This window comes from Mobula birostris, chromosome 1 (genome assembly GCF_030028105.1).
Source record: "Mobula birostris isolate sMobBir1 chromosome 1, sMobBir1.hap1, whole genome shotgun sequence".
NCBI lineage: Eukaryota > Metazoa > Chordata > Chondrichthyes > Myliobatiformes > Myliobatidae > Mobula > Mobula birostris.
In genome coordinates this window covers 120,923,410-120,942,555 of record NC_092370.1, presented here as the reverse complement: position 1 = coordinate 120,942,555, position 19,146 = coordinate 120,923,410, and the positions used below count along the sequence as shown (strand labels likewise).

The 19,146-nt window shown below is 40.4% G+C and overlaps 1 protein-coding gene and 1 long non-coding RNA gene across 3 annotated transcripts in view; one reads left to right on the top strand and one right to left on the bottom strand.

The window, feature by feature from the left end:
• The window catches only part of tshz1 (teashirt zinc finger homeobox 1), a 251,981-nt gene extending 241,575 nt beyond the window's left edge, over positions 1-10,406 (bottom strand). For both annotated transcript variants that reach the window (XM_072261471.1, XM_072261480.1), the window contains exon 1: positions 8,069-10,406. In XM_072261471.1, coding sequence (XP_072117572.1) covers positions 8,069-8,108 — 40 coding nt within the window. In that variant the 5' untranslated portion in view covers positions 8,109-10,406. The remainder of the gene's footprint in view (positions 1-8,068) is intronic.
• LOC140199423 (uncharacterized) overlaps positions 9,438-19,146 on the top strand; it is a 73,954-nt gene continuing 64,245 nt past the window's right edge. The window contains exons 1-2 of the long non-coding RNA XR_011886415.1: positions 9,438-10,011; positions 15,778-15,881. This is a non-coding gene — a long non-coding RNA (uncharacterized lncRNA). The remainder of the gene's footprint in view (positions 10,012-15,777; positions 15,882-19,146) is intronic.

The following is a 19,146-nucleotide window of genomic DNA, read 5'->3' as shown; positions in this document are numbered from 1 at the left end:
AAAATGGAATTAGACACTGGTTCAGCTGCTGCAGTCATATCACAAAATGAGTTTGAGAGGCATTTCAAAGATACTAAACCGAAGTCTGCAGATATCCAATTAAGAACTTATACTGGAGAAAAGATAACTCCTGTGGGAATGACATTCTTAAAAGTAGAATACAATTTTGGATTTTACCACATACAAGCTAAATTGAGCTTGTGATTAGTAAAAGCAGGAGGACCAGCACTGTGTGGGCGTGATTGGCTGAGCCAACTACAACTTGATTGGAGATCCATCCATCATTTGCATGCCACATCTCCTACAATAAAGTCAACTGAAAGTGAACTAAGAAAGGTACAAGGTGATGCCACAACTGTCTCCATGCCAAACATCATGAACCGTTGCCCCACAGAGGACAAGCAAGTGTTGGTGCCATCCTCTGTGCCTCTGGTTCAAAAGTACATTGGACCAAGGAACGACTATGCTGCTCAGAGGAACCATGAAAGTGACGAAAGCAGTGATCTGACTACGACAGTGTTTGTAAGCAACATATCTGAGAGACCTCCTGATCTGTTAATCAGGCTGTTACTTGCAAAATGTGGCTTGGTTTTAAGATGGGAGAGAGTCAAAGGAGTTTCTGGATAGTTGCTATCATTTGGCTTTTGTGAGTATAAAGAACCAGAATCTACTCTGCATGCATTTAGGTTATTGCATGAACTTCAAGTAGATGCAAAGACCAAAGCCCAGCTGGATGAATGAAAGGCCAAAAAGAAAGGAGTCAACAGAGATACAAAAATAGAGGATTTATCAGATGATGTGAATGAGGAAACCAAAAGGAGAGACCAGATCATAAGGGGAGCAATAGAAGGATTAATAAGGGAATACTCCAGTGAACTAAATGTCCCTTCCCTAGATTAAGATACATGAACTAGAAGCAAAAAAGAATAAGAAGAAAGTTGGCTACCAGTGTCAGAACCACTTCCTGCAGTCTCAGAGTCAACTCATACAACCAGCATGGAGGAGGCCCCAGTACCTGAGATTGTTTTCAAAACCACAAGTTTCACCTGCCAGGCAGAGTGATCCCCCTTGTCAGAAAAGATGTTATCACACAAGAGTAAGAAGCCCCCCACAGTGATTAAATCTTTAGGCCTGAATGGGACAATTTAAACTTTACTATGCTGTGGATGCCTTTATGGTAGTTATATTATATAGTATAGGAAAGGTACGTCGCATCTGGAGTTTCTTCGGTTAGTGGACGATTTCCCTCCATGCCTCTCTGACGTGTGTGGTGAGTGGCCAAGTGGTTAGGGTGTTGGACTAACGATCTGAAGGTCGTGGGTTCGAGCCTTGGCCGTGGCAGTGTGTGTGTCCTTGAGCGAGGCACTTAACCACACAGTGCTCCAGTCTACCCAGCTGAGAATGGGTACCAGCAAAAATGCTGGGGGTTAACCTCACGATAGACTGGCATCCTATCCGGGGGTGGGGGGGAGGAGTCTCGTACTCTCAGTCGCTTTACGCCATGGAAACCGACATAAGCACTGGCCTGATGAGCCACAAGGCTCGTGACAGACTTTAATTAATCTCTCTGACGTAGAGGGGAACCGCGTACGAGGCAAGTTACAGCAGTGGTTTGCCATTGCCTTCTGCCGGGTGGGTTTCCAAAGGGATCACCAGTTCGTAACACAGCATGGATGGAAAGCGTGCAGGGGTGCCGACTGGATTCGAACCGGCGACCTTTCATCCCGAGGTCCAACGCTGATGCCACTACGCCACCAGCCGGGTCATTATACTATACTACTTATATATTTGAGATGCATTCTATTGAGTTAGAGTTCATTGCTAAGCAGGGAGAAGTATTGTGTAGTTAATATTTAAGTAATATTTGAGTAATATTGAAAATATATTGTTTGATTAAGCATTTTTGTTTGTTTAAATAATTCATTACGATTTATATGTATAAATACGTGAATTGCATATGTCATCGCGCTACTGCATGATACAAGCCTGTTTCGTCTGAAGTAAACATGAAGTTGGACCCGCATTCTCGGACTCCTGGGTCTTCCTTTGAATTAGTCTAATGTTTTGAAGTTACAAAACATTACACATCCATCATTACAACTCTCTGCAGTTAATGTGAATAAGCAGAAAGAGTTTTACTGAAGCCTCTATGAAGTTGTATGTTTCTATCGAAAAGTTTCCTTTCAAGTCTCTCAGTAGCTGAGAGCCTCTCACACACTTCTAACCAAGCTCCAAGAGTGGTCGCTGTTGTAACATAGGAAAACAAGGCATCGTGTTCAATGATTCTTGAATGTTTGCAGTAAAATTGCATTCTTCCTACTGATAGTCTCAAGACAAAACTCGAGGGTTTATCCCAGCACTGTCCTGAGTTACATATCTGCACCCACTCCAAACGCCAACCTCTCCTACCCTCAAGAAACATTTCAGTTTCCTCAGGCTCTATGCTCACCCCAATGCACATGCAAGTATTGTTGCTATCCATGTTACTGTGACCAGAAGAAAATGGGAGCAGGACTGGACCACTCAGCCCCTCAAATCTGCCCTGCCATTCAGTGTGACCACGGCTGATCTGCTGTATGCCTCCACTCCTCTTCTGTGCCAGTTCCTCAATCCTTCAAAAGTCCACTGACATCCTCTTTAAATACCCCCAATAACTTGGCTTCTGAAATTCTTTACAATAGAGAACTGATCAATGGTTTGTGCACAGCAAGCTCCAAAAACCAATGACAGGTCAATCAGTTTGCACAGTTAGGCTTATAGAAAGATAAATATCAGTCAGAGCATCTGGGCAATTTCAGATGCTCTTGGGAACCCCAATCAACCACTCAACTCTCAACCAAGTTGTGCATTTAAGCCTTGAGGCTAACTATCCAAGCCCAATACATCAACTTTTCAAACAAAATGTTGTTCAAGCTTCAACCATTCACACTGAGATGAGGTCTCAACAGCACAGGAAACAGACAGACATATTACATCCTCATAGCTTCAGAAAGAACAGTAAAGCACACCCCGAGAAAAAAAGCTAATTGATAGATCCACAGATTAAACTGAAACAGAGTGCACACAATTTGTATCGTGACATTGTGGTTAAATTACTGGACTTGTATCCAGTGGTCCAGAGATGCAAATTCAAATCCCACCACAGTAGCTGGGGAATTTATAACCCACTAATTAAGTCAATCTGGAATTTAAAAAAATTCATCTTTACTTTATTACTTTATTGTCGCCAAACAATTGATACTAGAGTGTACAATCATCACAGCAATATTTGATTCTGCGCTTCACGCTCCCTGGAGTACAAATCGATAGTAAATATTAAAAATTTAAATTATATATCATAAATAGAAAATAGAAAAGGGAAAGTAAGGTAGTGCAAAAAAACCGAGAGGCAGGTCCGGATATTTGGAGGGTACAGCCCAGATCCGGGTCAGGATCTTGCACCACCATCTTCTTGGGTTGCAATGATATTAAAACAATTGCGTAACTGTGAAAATCCATCTAGTTCACTAATGTTCTCCAAGGAAGGAAATCTGCTGAGTTTATTAGTCTATCCTGTATGTGACATGCTCATGGTGATGTGACTCTTAACTGTCCTCTGAAATGTGCACTGAGTTTCAGGACAGTTACGGATGGACAATATATAAAAGCTTTGCTGGCAATGTCTGCAGGCCATTATAGAACAGAACAGAACTGATTTTAAAGTACTGTAGTATATAAATATATTAAGTGCAGAGAGAAAAAGAAGAAAAGCTTGCATCACAATGGTGGTTTGCATAATAGATCATCTGAAAACGTTTCACAGATAATTAAATACTTCTTTGAAGTATGGGAAACACAGCAGTCAATTTGCACACAGCAAGCTCCCTCTAACAGCAAGGTGATAGTGATGAATTAACCTGTTTCAGCAGAACTCAGGTGAGGGAAAAATATTAGAGCCATGAGGTATTGAATACAGTCGTCCATTTTACACTCGAGTGCACTAAGGAATAAAACTGTAACGTTTGTTCTCATAGAGCCATTGAGCACCACAGCACAGATAATGGCCCTTTAGCCCATCTAATGCATCCCAAACTGTTACTCTGCCGAGTCCCACCAACCCACAGTTGGACCGTATCCCTCCATATCCTTTTCATCTACGTACTTATCCAAACTTTGCTTAAATGCTGCAATTGAACCCACATCCACCACTTCCGCTGGCTGCTCATTCCACACTTGCACCACCATCTCGGTGAAGAAATTCCCATTAAGTCCCCTTTAAATATTTTACCTTTCACCCTTAACCTATGACCTCAAGCACCATCTTAGTACGTATAACTGAAGCTAAATTGTATTTAAGGTGAAGATGGTTTAGTGGGAGTTCAAGGACATTGTAGAATACAGCTGAAGTTCAAAACTCTGGGCATTTCCTTACATTGAGTGTACTACTAACATAAGCATACACAGAGATCACACACACACATAAAACTGCTTCCCCTTATACCACCAGCAGACATATACAGTGTTAGAGCAAAAATGTATGTTGGTAGATTGAACATTCCGTGGAAAGAAAATCTTATTCACACAGTCATGAAAATATGGAATCTGTTGGCTGGAAGACTGGAAGAGAGATAAGTGCCCGCATGATGCACTGTACCCTGCTCAGGCGGGTTATGGAGTCAGCAATTGTACTTAGTCTCAATTGCTCTTTTTTTATAGGCAGCGGGGAAGCAAAGTGCCAAATTACCTCCCCGTGTGCAGTAAATCTCTTCCTTTCTACACCTTGTTCAATTGGGTTTAGTATTCACACCTGAACAGGACTTAATATTCCAAATCGTTTACGGATATGAAAAGGTGGATTAATTCCTGGCCTCTCAGGTCATTTCACACAGTGACTGCCTACCAGCTGAGATACCAAATGTTGACGCCTTGCTGGGATTTTCAAGTAAAATGCAAAGGCTTCTTTTACAGTGGCTGCTGCAGCCCAGCACCCAGGAGTAAATCCACTCATTCCACAGTTTCAGTTATTTCTCCTTGCGGAATAGTGAGAGAGAATGAGGAATAAGCCATCCAACCCCTCAAGACATTTCCGCCATTCACCATATCTGATATGTTTTGCCATGTCGTCCACTTGTCTCGAACTACCTGCTAACTAAAATGTTTTAGTTTGTGGGGAAACGGACGGCCAGAATACCACTACCTTCTGAATGAACAAATTCTGTCTTTTCAATGGCTTTGCTCCAATTTTGTTTAGCCCCTTCTCTCTTGTTCTAGACACACATATCAAGGGAAACAGTTTTCTTCTCTCTGTGCTGTCTTCTCCTTAAGCACCACATTTTGATCACCTTTTTAGTCTTCAACATGTGCACAAACCCTAACAAGGCATTAAGAGGGGATTGGTAATTTAAAGCAAATGTTCCCCCCCCCCACACACACACACACACATGCCAACTAAATTAACTTCATTCCGGTACACACTGCTGGCACATTCTGTCACGTGAACGCTATATTGACACCTAGAACAACCTGGATGAATACAGCCACCAAGCATTACACAGAGCAGCGAAATGCAATGTAGTAACATCTACAGTAGCTGTTCCTTCATTTGTTCATCGCACCAGGTTTAAAATCCTAATAATAACTTTAAATTAAACTAACAGATTTTAATAAATCCCTGTCCGGTGAGGATGTGGAACTCATTCCCAAATGGAGTAGTTGAGGCTGTGCATTGAAAAAAGCGGAGTAAACACAGGAGAGAAGAGAATAGGCAGAGATGATGATGAGGGAGTGGAGATGAGGGAAGAAGCTTGTGTGGGATGTGAACAGCAGCATGGACTATCGGGGACCACAAGCTGCGGACTCTATGTAATACCAAAAATGTTTATTAAAACGAACTTGATGTCAGATTAAAAGGGGGGAAAACTGCAGTAACCTCTCAGATTAGACAGAAAGAAGCAACATAGATGGAATGTTTTAGTCTGGCCTCAGAGTTATTTTAGCAGCAGAATTACTGAGGTGATTAAAGCAGCATTGTCATGATTAGTCAGGTAGTAAAGTCCATTTGTCACCTGCACCAGTAAATTGAGTTAATACTGCACTACGGGCTATAGGGACTGTATAATATCAACTTGATCACATCAAAATGACTGCCAACCTGACACCTTACTAAATTTATCAGCATTAATCATTGAACCTGTCACAAATCCATCAAGTTTACAGATAATTAGATGCTTTGTAATGAAACGGGAGAAACATCCCCATTCTCTCCATTTATTTTTGCAAGTGATAATTCCAAGGTCTCCTGGTTTATGAAGAATCATTTTCTCCTTTCCTTACACCCATGCAGAAGCAATGGAAATGTTCCCCTTTCCTGAGTCCTCATCTTGAATTCCCCTCCATCCGAACAGTTGGCCCACATCTTTAGGGCCCAAATAATCTCCTTAAGACTCTCTGGATACCGGTCTGGGGGGAAAAATGTCAAGTTGGTGCAGCTGGACAAGGCAAGGGATATCCTAATGAACCCAAGATTCAAATATGAAATGTGCTTGAAGTGCTACTACAAAAGATATTTTTGCATCTTTTCAGCTAATTTCCTATCTGTTTAAACAGCAGATGACTTAGTCATCAACTCCTTTGCAATTGCAAACCTGCATTTTGATTAAGCATGCCAAATGTCATGTACAGCAAAGAACTGAAACACTAAAGCCTGCCAACTTTTGATTGGCCATTAAAACCAATGATGTATGTGCCTGTCAAAAGACAGACAATTAAATCAATATTGGAAAAAGTCGCCTTGACGGCTTGTTTCTATGTAAGAGCTGTCAGGACGAATTACCATGCACCATCACGCTTGAATCAAATGTCCAGGACCGCTTATATAAAATATTTGTTGTTCAAAGTTGCAAATATCCGATAACCCACGAATTAAATCGAGAAGTACAATGTCATCCAGACTCACCCACCCGCAGTTGTAAATCTCATCCCAATAAAAGGTACAATTAGAACACGCACAATGGAGAATTGTTTCGGTGGTGCATTTTTTAAAGAAAAAAGGAATATCAAGTTAATTATTTTGTACTTGAATGGAGCGGGAGAGCGGAATGAGAGAATGAAGAGAGCCTTAAAACTTGTAAGGGTCGATAGGGAAATGTGACGGAAAGGGATGAAGGCAAACTTGTGGGGTTGAGGGTAAAATAATAATAAGTGTTGTGGCTTAGTGTGCACCACGTCAGGAACATGTGGGTTGCTATGGTGAGTGATTTATTGATGTTATCAGGAATGAATAGATCAAAGGATGCCTGGATGACAGAGGATCAATCACATGTCAAATCAAGGATAGGAATCGTCTATTAGGGATAGAAAGAGTGGGAAAAAAAACTAGGTCCCGTTGACCACACAAAAAAAATCTTGCAGTTGAAAAAAAACTTGCCCTCTTCATTTGCTTTCATTTTAAAGACATACATTTAAACAATAGGGTAAAAAACTTACAGCATTCCCCGACAGGTCCATACTGCATATACCTCTTATCGATGGGGTGACTTGTTACTTTAAAACATCATTGTTTGTTTTTTTTGGAAATTTTCACTTCCTTATTTTTAAAAAGAAAAAGAAACATAATATTGTCTTTTTTTGTTCTAGTGCGAATGTCCAGACTTTCAGTGCTTCAATGCTATATTGTGTAAAACGAAAAAAAACGAGCTGCACTCCTGATTGGAGGGGGGGGGGAGCGTGTCTCTGGGTCGGGGAGGGGTGGGGGTACACAAACAGGTGAGGGGCTGTAGTGGAGATGCAGTCAGCAGATCGTCGACGCAGCACAGGGGGAGATTGCATGATCAGGACAGCGTCTGACAGACAGCTGACAAACCACGCCACTCACATGGGGAAATAGTGTACCCATCTGCATAACATACACACAAATGCAATATAGAGAGGGGGGTGGGAGGGTGGTTAGTGTTAGTGAGGGGAAATAGCCCTAAAAATTAATCACTATCTCCGTATCTTGCATTGGGCACAGGATTTGGATGAAATGCAAAATAAAGTCCTCTCTCTCTCTCTCTCTCTCTCTCTCTCTCTCTCTCTCTGGCGATCTTACCTGCCGACCGTCGCGGCGCCTGCTGTTTTCTTCTCGGCATGGCTCTGACCGCTTCTGACGCCGGTTGGGACTTTCCAGAGTTTTGACTTTAATTTTCGGTGTTTTCATGCAGACCAATAAAAGGCAGGAGGCGAAAAAGTAGCAATTTTTTTGGGTGTGGTGGTAGGTGAGGGTGTGTGTGTGTGTGTGTGTGTTGGGGAGGGTGCAGTAGGGAGATGTGGTGGTAGGGAGAAAAAGGGGATGGGAGAGGAAAAGTTACAGCTCTTGAAAGAGGGAAGGAGGCGTGGGTCTGGTGTGGTGTCCTCACTCTGCTAAGGCTTTGTAGCGTGGATATCGATAAAAAAGCCTCGGCCGCTCGGAAGAGCTCCTCAGTGACAGGAGATAAGAGTGAGAGTGAGAAGGATTCCAGCCACTGCTTCATGTGCATGAGACAGACACACACACTACAGTTACTTCGCACCTCAGGTCCCTCTCTCACTCTCTCTGCGCCCACTTACAGCACTTCAATCAATGCAGCCAAGACATCACACACAGTTGAGTGAGAGAGCTGTGAACTATTTCTGCACCATCAGTATTATTATTTTTTTTGTGAAGGGGGCGGAGGCGGTGGGGAGAAAAACTCTCTGTTGGGCTGTGGGGAAATCCACCATGCAAGACAGTCTCAACGGATCCACAGAGCCATCGAGCAGTGCCCAGGGATAATCTCCTCTTCACCTACAGACACCAGCGCACTGCAATGTTCTCAATGATCTCCTTTGCTCAGGGAAGTATTAACGCAGCGCAACAACATTTTAAAAGGTTTCTGTTTGCGATCCAAATCTAATTGGTGTTTGTCTGCGAGGTGCACTGGTAAACCGTAGCTGCTTTTTTCTCTCTCTCTACCCGGTGAAATTGTTTGCAATTCCTGGATGAGGATTCAGCCGCTTGGACAGCCAGTAAGATTTGATTGTTAAGGTTTTCCCCAACCTTTAAATCTTAAAATCCCCCGTGGCGTTTCTACATTTATAGGACCTCAATATTCCAAACTTATATGCTGAATGAAACAAAATAAAACTACGTAAGACTGCAGCTCTGCTGGCTTTGGGATATTTCTGTCGGCGGTCTCTATAAGAGGTTATTTGCCAAGCGGGATGTTGTAATGTGAACTTTCCAACTAATTATCAATTAAGTCTCCAATTGAACAAAAGTCTTCTTCTTTCAAGTTAATACTGTTTCTTCAAACATATGCCCGCTATTTTGGGTTATAGTTGTGAAGAGTACATGGATTTCGCATTTTTCCCTCTTCTACTTTTGGTTGGCTGAAACTCGGCTCCAGATTGATTCGTTACACCTTTAAGGAAGTGGATGCTTCGTACGGGAAGAGGAGGTCCTCCCGCTCTCTCTTTCTCTGCCGCGTTCTTCCTTGCACTGATCTTACTCAGAAATATTACTCCATACAATCGTATTTTGCACTACCGCCCACCTCTCTTTGTACCGAGTTTGTGCCGTAAAACCAACGACAGAGAATATTTTTTCGAATACAAGTTCCTCTTCTCCTCATATAAAGAATGCAGCTGGTCAAATCCAAGCAATAATAATTGAAATCCCCAGTGCGTGCATTAACTGTTGTGGCACTTTGCTTAACTTTATTCCTTGTTTTTGCTCCCTGTTGGTCGCTCGGTGACCTGTTTAGGGTTGGTAGGGAGGAGGGGGTGTTGTTACGCTGGCTGCTTCGCCCGACTCCACGTTACAAGTCTGGGGTTGGGCTGCCTTCCAGCGACCACTGCTCACCGCTATCGAGTCGCCGGGTCCCTCTCGCGCCGTCTCCCGGAGTCCAACGCTTCGTCTGTCAGCGGCACCATGAGAAAACGGGCAACGGAATACGCTGAGCCCGAACTTCAGAGAAGCGGTTCGCGTTCAACGCGCCAACCCCCCGCACACGCAGAATTACCGCTCCGCAATCGGTGAGTGCATCTCCAGAATTTTAGCTCGACCGCAAATTTAAAAGTAAAACTTCCGCTGGAAACGGTCGGTCGAACGTTTTTTTTTTACAACATAGCGATCTGCTGATGATCCTGGGTTCTGAGTCACAAATCCTCTTGAATTTGGTTTTTTAAAAAGGAAATAAAAAGGGGAGAGGGGGAATTGGAAAAATAATGTCCGACCCACTTGCACTTGAATGTTAGAAGTGCGTGTGGAGGTGATACGTATAGAACAACTCCAGGTTCCGCCCTGACATCTGTGCACTCATCCGTCCGTCATAACCCGTCCATCTATCTGTCAGTCTGTCTGTATGCCTTTTGAGTGCCTGTGCGTCAGTTCCAAGCGCGGTTACGTGTGGGCTGTAGACTGACACAGATACACTCACACTGACTGACTGACGGACTAACTGGGGGCAGTACTGTACATCGAAAGAGAGAGAGAGAGAGAGAGAGAGGGAGATAGTGCCACAGAACTCCACGCAGTGAAAAAAAATCTCTTAATAACTCCCAACATTGCGGATGTTTTATTACAACGTGTAAGTTAGTCCCTGTAAGCAATAGCTTTGCCTTTTTTAATTTTACACTTTTGTACTTATCCCACACGGGAAAATAGTGTTGCTGGATTTGGATATTATATTGTATATTAAGATATCCAAATCAAGAGCGGGGTTAGTCATTACTCATAATGGAATGTACTTCTTTTACAAAGCAAAGCTTGGGAATTTTAACCGTTTTCGTCACTCTTGTGGCGCTACAGAATTGCAACATCTTACGTTTGAACATTAGGGTATACCTCGGCAGAATCAGGAATAAAATAACCCCTGGTTCAGATGGCACTGCACTCCCAATCCCCTCACCCCCTGCCACCACTTCTCCTCCTTTCTCCCTCTCCATATATTCCATTTTTTTGTGCAATGTATCGGGAGTCACAACTTTATTAACGCACCTCCTGTTCCCTGGAAATGTGGCGCATGTCAGTGTCGATATAGTTGGAGACCCGTCCGGTATTTTAGCGTTCCATTCGCAGTTCAATTTAGAAAGCGTGCACTGTGTTATGAAGTGGAATTCTGATGTCCAAATACCGAATAGTGCCCTCAGCGAAGAATGGGTCACTTTACACGCGTTTTCTAAACTGGATTCTCGAGTGCCCCTCAGTAGGTGAGCGAACCGCAATTAGAACTGTTGGACCACACAGGATTTTAACTTATTTGATAGACAAGTTAGCTACTGCTGATAAACGAAACATAAGGACATACAATTCAGGTCGTCTTGAAGAACAGAAGGACGCACACACAAAGAAGGCCTTTTTTCCCACCTACATCCTTTTCTGAATAAAATAGAATTGAATTATGTAATTTCTGCTTCACCAGCGTTCGATATGCACCAGATAGTTTGGCTATAGAGGCGTTCCTGCCCTGGTAAATTGTTCTGGTAAATCCCTGCCTTGATAGATTGTGGATATTCCACAATCTGTTTTTAGAGAATCCTTATGCGATAAAGAAGTACCTGCCGTTCAAACTCCTAAAGACGCCCTCGACGTTCTATTCACCTTACTTATTCTTAAAAAGGGGAAAAATCAGATTCCGGATGCCACATGAATGAATATATGTTCTCTTTTTTGTTGGTTTACCTATGAGGGAGCCTGGGAGATTTAATATTCCTTTCTCGTTATCATGAACAGTTAATGAGGGTAGGGTAGTCGTTAAATATTTTACAACGCGTGGTAATGTATGTTTAAAAGAAAAAGGCATATTGACAATAATCCAAAATACGATTTCGATTTTTTTTTAAATTCACCAAAATTTCATCTGAACTGCACCCTCATTTATACACAGCACCTTGCGGGTTTGGGTAAACTTCCTGAACCATTTTCTCCATGTTTAGTTCGGTCGTAAATTCAATTTGGTTAGGACTGTGGCAGAATAAGACATTACAAACGTATGTTTTAAGGAAATCATTTGAAGGCTTCATTGGTGGGGTGATTCCTAATCATCATTCGATATAAATTGTATATTTTTTTATTTCTTTAAAATATGGCTTCCAGGATTCTGCATTCAGGCACGACACTTATAATTTTAAATTTGAGACTTTCTCAGGATTAACCTCGCAATACGCGGTCTCGGCTTTTGCAAACTCGTTGCGCTTTTTTTTGGAGTCGCAGTCTTAAATCGAGATTCTGTGTCAGAACATCTGGAGTGTTTGTACCTGCTGCAGCCCGATAGGAGGATGTAACTCAAACAGCGGGATGCCCTGACTAGCGGCGGAGTAGATCATTTTAGTCAGTGCTATTGCAGATTACGCGCGCAGGTAATATTGTTCGCGTGACTTGTGGGACGATCGCGGCGACTACAAAACCAGGTTGTACACATTCTGAAAACCATAGTTAGGCGTCAGCCAGAAGCTATCTTGTCCTTCTTGACCACGTCAAAATTAGAGAGATTGCCTACCGGTGAATTCTGCGGGAAAATCTCGACCTTAAATAAATAAACATTCTAGGAAGTTGAAACAATATGTGGAAATACGTTTTTAAGGAAAAGAGAAACAAATAGGGGTGTTTTGGAGCAAGATTTTAAAACCGGAAAGGCTCTCTTCTGTCTGACCTGTGTTAAAGTGATGGCGACTAGCCTTGATACCTTGATCATGTCAAGAGCGAGCGATAAACGCCGGTTATTGGAAGGTTATTCAACCCAACAAAATGCGACTGTTCTTTGTAAACCTCCACAAGCAGAGAGAGAGAGAGAGAGAGAGAGAGGGAGGGAGAGTGAGTGAGAGAGAGGGGGGGAGAGAGAGAGAGAGAATAACTAATCAAAAGGCGCAGACATTTGAAATCTATAGAGAGCGAATCAAATTGTCTTGGTTCAAGAAGCATTAAGAGAAGAGGGTTGATTTAAGTAAAAAGGTCTCTCAAAACTACTAAGGAAACTCTCACTTCACACTTAAACACAGGGGGAGAAAAACTTCCACAGAATTTCAGCAGTCTTAAACGTAAATGAAACTAATTTTATTCCTGTCATTGAAGACCTTTATAAATGTGTTTACTTTCGCATCTAATTCAAACCCAAACTGCAAAAAATAGCCTACATTCCATATGGAGTTCACGGAATCCAACTCGAACTGGAACTCTTGAAGTCAGTTTTATTTATTTCTTTAATACCATTATTTATTGGGAGGAAAGGTGTTCTTTTAATAATTCAGTGGGTTTCAGATGAACTAGTTAGTTTGTGACCATCGTACTGTTAATATCCAAATGATTCCAATCCTTAATGTTATTCTTGAAATATTTTAAATTGTATCCAAACCCGGGCTGCGTACAGAAGAGGATTCAGAGTTCTTAGAATAACGTTCAGAGCTTTTAATCTTGTTAACATTTTAACGTTTTGATTTAGAAATGTATGTTCAGCACGTTTAAAGATATGATGCGGTTTAATTCCTTCATAGAAAACTAAATAAATGAACCTTAGTTTAAGAATTAAACCAAAAATGTTTCGAAGTTTTAGCTATTGCGTTAAAACTCAACACACTAAATATTAAACTCCTGGAGAACGGGATATTAAATGTGTTTATTTTAAAATAACGGCACAATAGGTTTGTAGTTGTATGTCAGTGAACAATTCGATCCCGGACACAGAATTTCCTTGAAAAAATCACTCCATTCACATACATTCAAACGTCCACGGAAACGATTTTCTGCCAAGTTCTGATACAAACTCAGATCAGATAAAGCACAGAAATGGGTCTCTGTCCGACACAGTTTCACAATCAACATACGCAGAGGGGACTTTTATGTCATTTCGGCGAAAACTTCCACCGCGGTGCTTACGGGGTTACCTGCCACACAAGTGAAATTAGAATGGTTCCAGTGAATGGCCACTGTCGTACTTAACATTCATTCCATTATTCCGAAACACACAACGCACGAAGATCAAATAATGATCCTTCAACTGCACTCACGCAAGAATTCATTTGGCTGTAGGAGGTGCAGGGAGGTGAGGTTGAGCAGCATAATTCAGGAAACTTGGTTCTAAAACGCATTAGCGCAAAGGTCCCTTGCGCGGTAAAACTGTCAACACCATCTCAAAACTGGTGAGTGGTAGATTCATAAAGAAATCTTGGTTGTTTCTCTATTTTATGATGAAACGGTTTGCTAATGTCCAACATATATTTTGAGAGCATTGACGTCCAGTACCTGGACTACGATGCTCCTAGTAAGTTAAGTTGGATTCACTAAACAAAAACGGCTCCATTTCTCTCATTTTCTTCCAACGTTATGGCCCTTCATGATGGTTCGCCCAAGTTCCAGGTTAACTGAACTGTTTCAATAAGTTGTGTAGATTCGGGAAGAAAATTATAATCGAGCATCCAACTACACCTGGTACATTGGTTATGATAACCTGTCCCAGTCAGAGTTCACTTTTAGCTGGAATTGTAGAATTTCACTGCACAAACGGTTCTGATATTAGTCCTCTCATCCCTCTGCCCTTACTTCACCTCACTGTTCTTTTTCCCCAGCATGATTGTCTATTTCCCTTTCCAAAGATGGAATATATTTCATTGTCCCTGCAGTGGCTTTCTTAATATTTGGAAATTTATCTTAAACACCTCACCCCATCCTTCCTTTCTTCACCCAATCTCAAAATTAGCAAGCCAAAAGTGCAAGTAATTAAAATCACATAATTTGGAACCTTACATTAAAATCCCTTTGGTGTATTTGATGTATATGATCCTTGTTTAGTTTCTAACAATGGAAATAATCTACTCTGCATGCAAGTATGCCCAGGGATGATTCTCTATACCACAACTCTTTGTTCTTTCAAGATTCACTGGCAAGTCAATGTCCTGAGTCTGCTGTATTTTTTAAATGGTTAAAGAACAAGATTTCAATTATTCCTTGTAATAAACTGTCTTCTTCTGCATACATTCCAATTCCTTTGGAAAAAAAAATGCCTACAATATCAAGACTTACAATTTATGGGGTAATATTACCAAATAATTGACAATTTATACTTTAATGGTATTCAAACATTTTAATCAATTGAGTCCCTGCTAAAATCCTTAAAACTAAAGGATATATTTCTTGCATAATGAATATTTGAGTTCATTGGTAACATAATCATTCTAGAAATTGTTAGGGAGTTATATTTATAGCATTATGATTAATAGGGTTGTATTTTTTGAAACAAATGCATATTATTTTTCTATAAACAGGCAATATTGTGGAATTGTACTATACCACCTTCAATGGTCTGTTACAAAAAGACTGAAATATGGTTCCTCAGAAGCAGTGACATGGGGTCCATCCTTTTCCATCATCTTTTATTAACAAGGAGGGCAAGGCTCGGATCCAGATGAGAAATGTAGTCCATTGAGATATAAACATTTCACAAGCTCACAACTACAACTCTGGAGCAGAGAACCATCGCTGGAAAAAGTAAGATAGAGAAAAATGTAGAGATAAAGAAGGGTAGAAAAATTACAGCACATGGACAAAAGTGGTTTTCAGAGACTGCAATAAAACTAGAGGACACATATAGACTGTATGAGACTTGCCTTTTATATATGACTCCACATTAAGTCATAGCCTATATCCAACTACGCAATAATTTTTTTATTTGAAGTGTACAATTCCAAATAGACAAATAACTACCTCGATGGAAATATTTTAGAATTGTTCTTCCTGTAGAATGTTAAAATATAACTAACATTAGGGATTTTACACATTTAAAGATGTTTTTTTTTTCCTCTACCAAGTTGTGCTCTGGAATTTGCTGCCTGGAAGGGGAAGAGAAGCAGATTTGTATTTTTCCGATGCCACTTTGAAAGGAACCATCCAGAAGACTACAGGTGAAGAGCAGGTGAGTGGGATTCTTCAGCTAACCCCATCAAACAGCCAAAGAGGTGGCACAGACAGATTGGACTAAATGGCCTCTTGCTGTGTTCTATGAATTGTGATATTTTCATAATAGGAAAATGATGGTGGGCAGCACTATCAATGACCGGATATTGGCTAGCACTCATCTGCAATAACCTTTACCAAGTTCTGAATTTCAATCACATTAAAATAGAGAAAAACCTGACAGGGCATTGTAAGGTAAGCAGTATCATGCCAGTGCACTTCCTCGATGCTGGTCACCAAGCAAAATCAGTGCAAAAATATAAAATACTGCAGATGCTGGAAATCTGAAATTAATTCAAAACTTGTTGAAGATACTCAGCAGTTTGGGCACTGTCTGTGGCGAGAGAAACAGTTCATATTTCACGTGAGTGAGTGGTCGAGCTTTCAGGTGCTGCACTTGAGCTTACATTGGGCAGTGTTGGAACAGCATGAGCCAATGGCAGAGAGGTCAGAGTGGGAATTGGGAGGAGTGGCATGGTAGTGTAGTGGTTAGCACAATGCTTACAGTACCAGCGACCCGGGTTCAATTCCTCCCATTGCCTGTAAGGAGTTTGTACATTCTCCCTGTGACTGTGTGGATTTCCTCCCACATTCCAAAGGTATACCAGTTGCTAGGTTAATTGGTCATTGTAAATTGTCCTTTTTTTTAAGATCAAATTGGGTGATTGCTAGGTGATGCAGCTTGAAGTCAATAAAGTTTTAAAACAAATAAAATTACAACGGCAGATATCTGGAAGCTCAATGTTAGCTCATGTAGATTGGATAGAGGTACCCTGCAAAATGATCACTCAATCTGTGTCTGGTTTAGAGACCACATTAGGACAATGGAATGCAAGGTACTAGGTTGGACCAAATTGTCAGTGAATCACTGCTTCAACCTGAAATGTGAACCTGTTTCTCTCTATATGACTGACCTTCTGATCTGAGTACTCCCAGCATTTTCTTTTCTCTACATCAGTTGAGTGTGTTGCATGAATGCTCTGTGGGTAAGATGTACTTTAGGGAGTAGTGGTGGATTAACACTGCATCAGCCAATGAATTAGAGGAAAGTTGGAACGTATGACTGACCAGGCTATTGTACAATAAATAAAGTCAATTTGTTCATATATAGTATAATTAAAGAGTAGAAGAAATAGACTGCAGCATTATTTACTAGCAAAAGTGAGGCAATTTTTCTGAAAAATGCAGTAAGTAGAAGATAGTATATATGAATGATGTGCATAAAATTGATCTAATCACGTTTATGCTGTGGGCTCTAAAATTGATTGATAGGGATATTACCAATCATATTTGGTTAAAGTATTGTCATCAAATGCACCCTTAGAAATGACAGTTTAAGATTGTTTAACCAAAATGATGTGTTGTACAACATATTGTAATTTGTGTGATAGGCAGTGCTTCGATTCTCTTGTTGTGTCTGAATTAAGGCAGGAAAGGATTCTTTCACTGGTACAATGAGGAAATTGCATTTACATGGCATCTGTAACAAAGTAAAGCACCTTGGGGCTCTTACCCAAAAAGCAATGTCAGACAAAATTTGATGACGTGAGGGAATATTATGGATAGGTGTCAAAAGCATTGTCCAAAAGTTAGATTCTGAGGATAGTTTCAAAGAATGGAGAAAGCACTGATGATATAGCACTAGCTTTTACTTGCATGGACATGACTTTCTATTAAAAACTTTATTATAATTTCCAGGAGGTTTGTTTTGGGGGTACGATACTAAAGCAAAATGGAGGAAAATGTAATCCATTATATATTCTGTATTGTGTCATTCCTTCAATAAAAAAAAATTATTATAATTTCCCTTTGGAATTTTTACTATTAACTATATATATATATATATATATATATATATTATATATGCAGTTTGTTTTCTTACTATTACCTATTTGCATAGTGAATGTGATTGCTGTTATTGATTCATTTATGTGGATTTGAATAAATGCAGTACATTTTCAATCTTGAAGTTGTGAAAAGGTATAATTGTCTTCATTCTACAAAGACTAATTCACATACTAATACAGAATTAAAAACATTTTTGATTTAACACTACTCCTTCAGACAGTACTTGGGGAATAGTGAAGTAAGGTTTCTTAAAGGCACGATTTTTGTATAGATTTGAAATGAAGTGTTTAAAAACAGCACACAATCCTTGAGAATCTTATGATCTGAAGGGTTAACAATTTTATGGATTTTTTTTCACAAAGGGTGCTGGTTATGGCTTATCTGTTCCAAATTTAAAATTGTACTGTGGGTTGGATGAATAATTAGTTGGTCCAAATTCAACCCACAGTCCGTATGTTGCATAGTTCCACTCAAAAAACCTATTGGTTCATGAATAATGAGGTGTTAAATGGACCTATTTAAACAAACAATTATCAGATTGGTATTTGAAAAGGTGAAAACAAGGCCATTAATCTTTTATTTAAATATACAAGTGATTTTTAAATGTTATACTGAAATTAAGATGATACTTTCATAATATCTGTAACGGGAAATCTCCTGTAGAAATGGATGTCTTGAAAATATCGGTTTAAAAAGACTAGTCTCTTGAAGAGATGATGTAATTTCTGTGATCAAATGCAAATACAATACTGAAAGTCTGAAATTTTTTTTAAAATGCTGCAAACACTCAGCAGGTCTGAGAGTATGTTTGGAAAGAGAGCAAGTTAATGTTTCAGGTCTGAGATCTTTCCTTTATATAGCATTTTTAAAATAACAAAAATGGTACCAGGTGTGCTTCAATTTGGAGATGTTTAGCTTAAAGGAGGTTATCATTGAAGGTAGAAGGTAGAACGGTACAGCACAGTACAAGTCTTTCAGCCGATCATGTTGTGCTGTCCCTTGTCTTAGACCAATCTAACCCTTCCCTCATGTGCATATCTAAGAATTTCTTAAATTATCTGCCTCGACCACCACCACTAGCTGCACATTCCATGCACCTATTATTCTCTGTGTAAAAATCCTGCCTATGACAACCCCCCTATTCTTTCCTCCAAGTATCTTAAAGTTAATGCCCTTTCATATTATCTATTATTAGAAGTCAAGAAGATTTTACAAAGCATGGAAGCATAGGGGGCATCGAGTTATCCTGGTGCTGGGTATCGACCCAAAGCTTTCTTCCCACGGATGCTGATTGACCCAATGACCCAATGGAGAGTTATAGGGAATTCCAGAGAATGGGACAAACATGGCATCAACAATGGAGTGAGGGAGAGAAT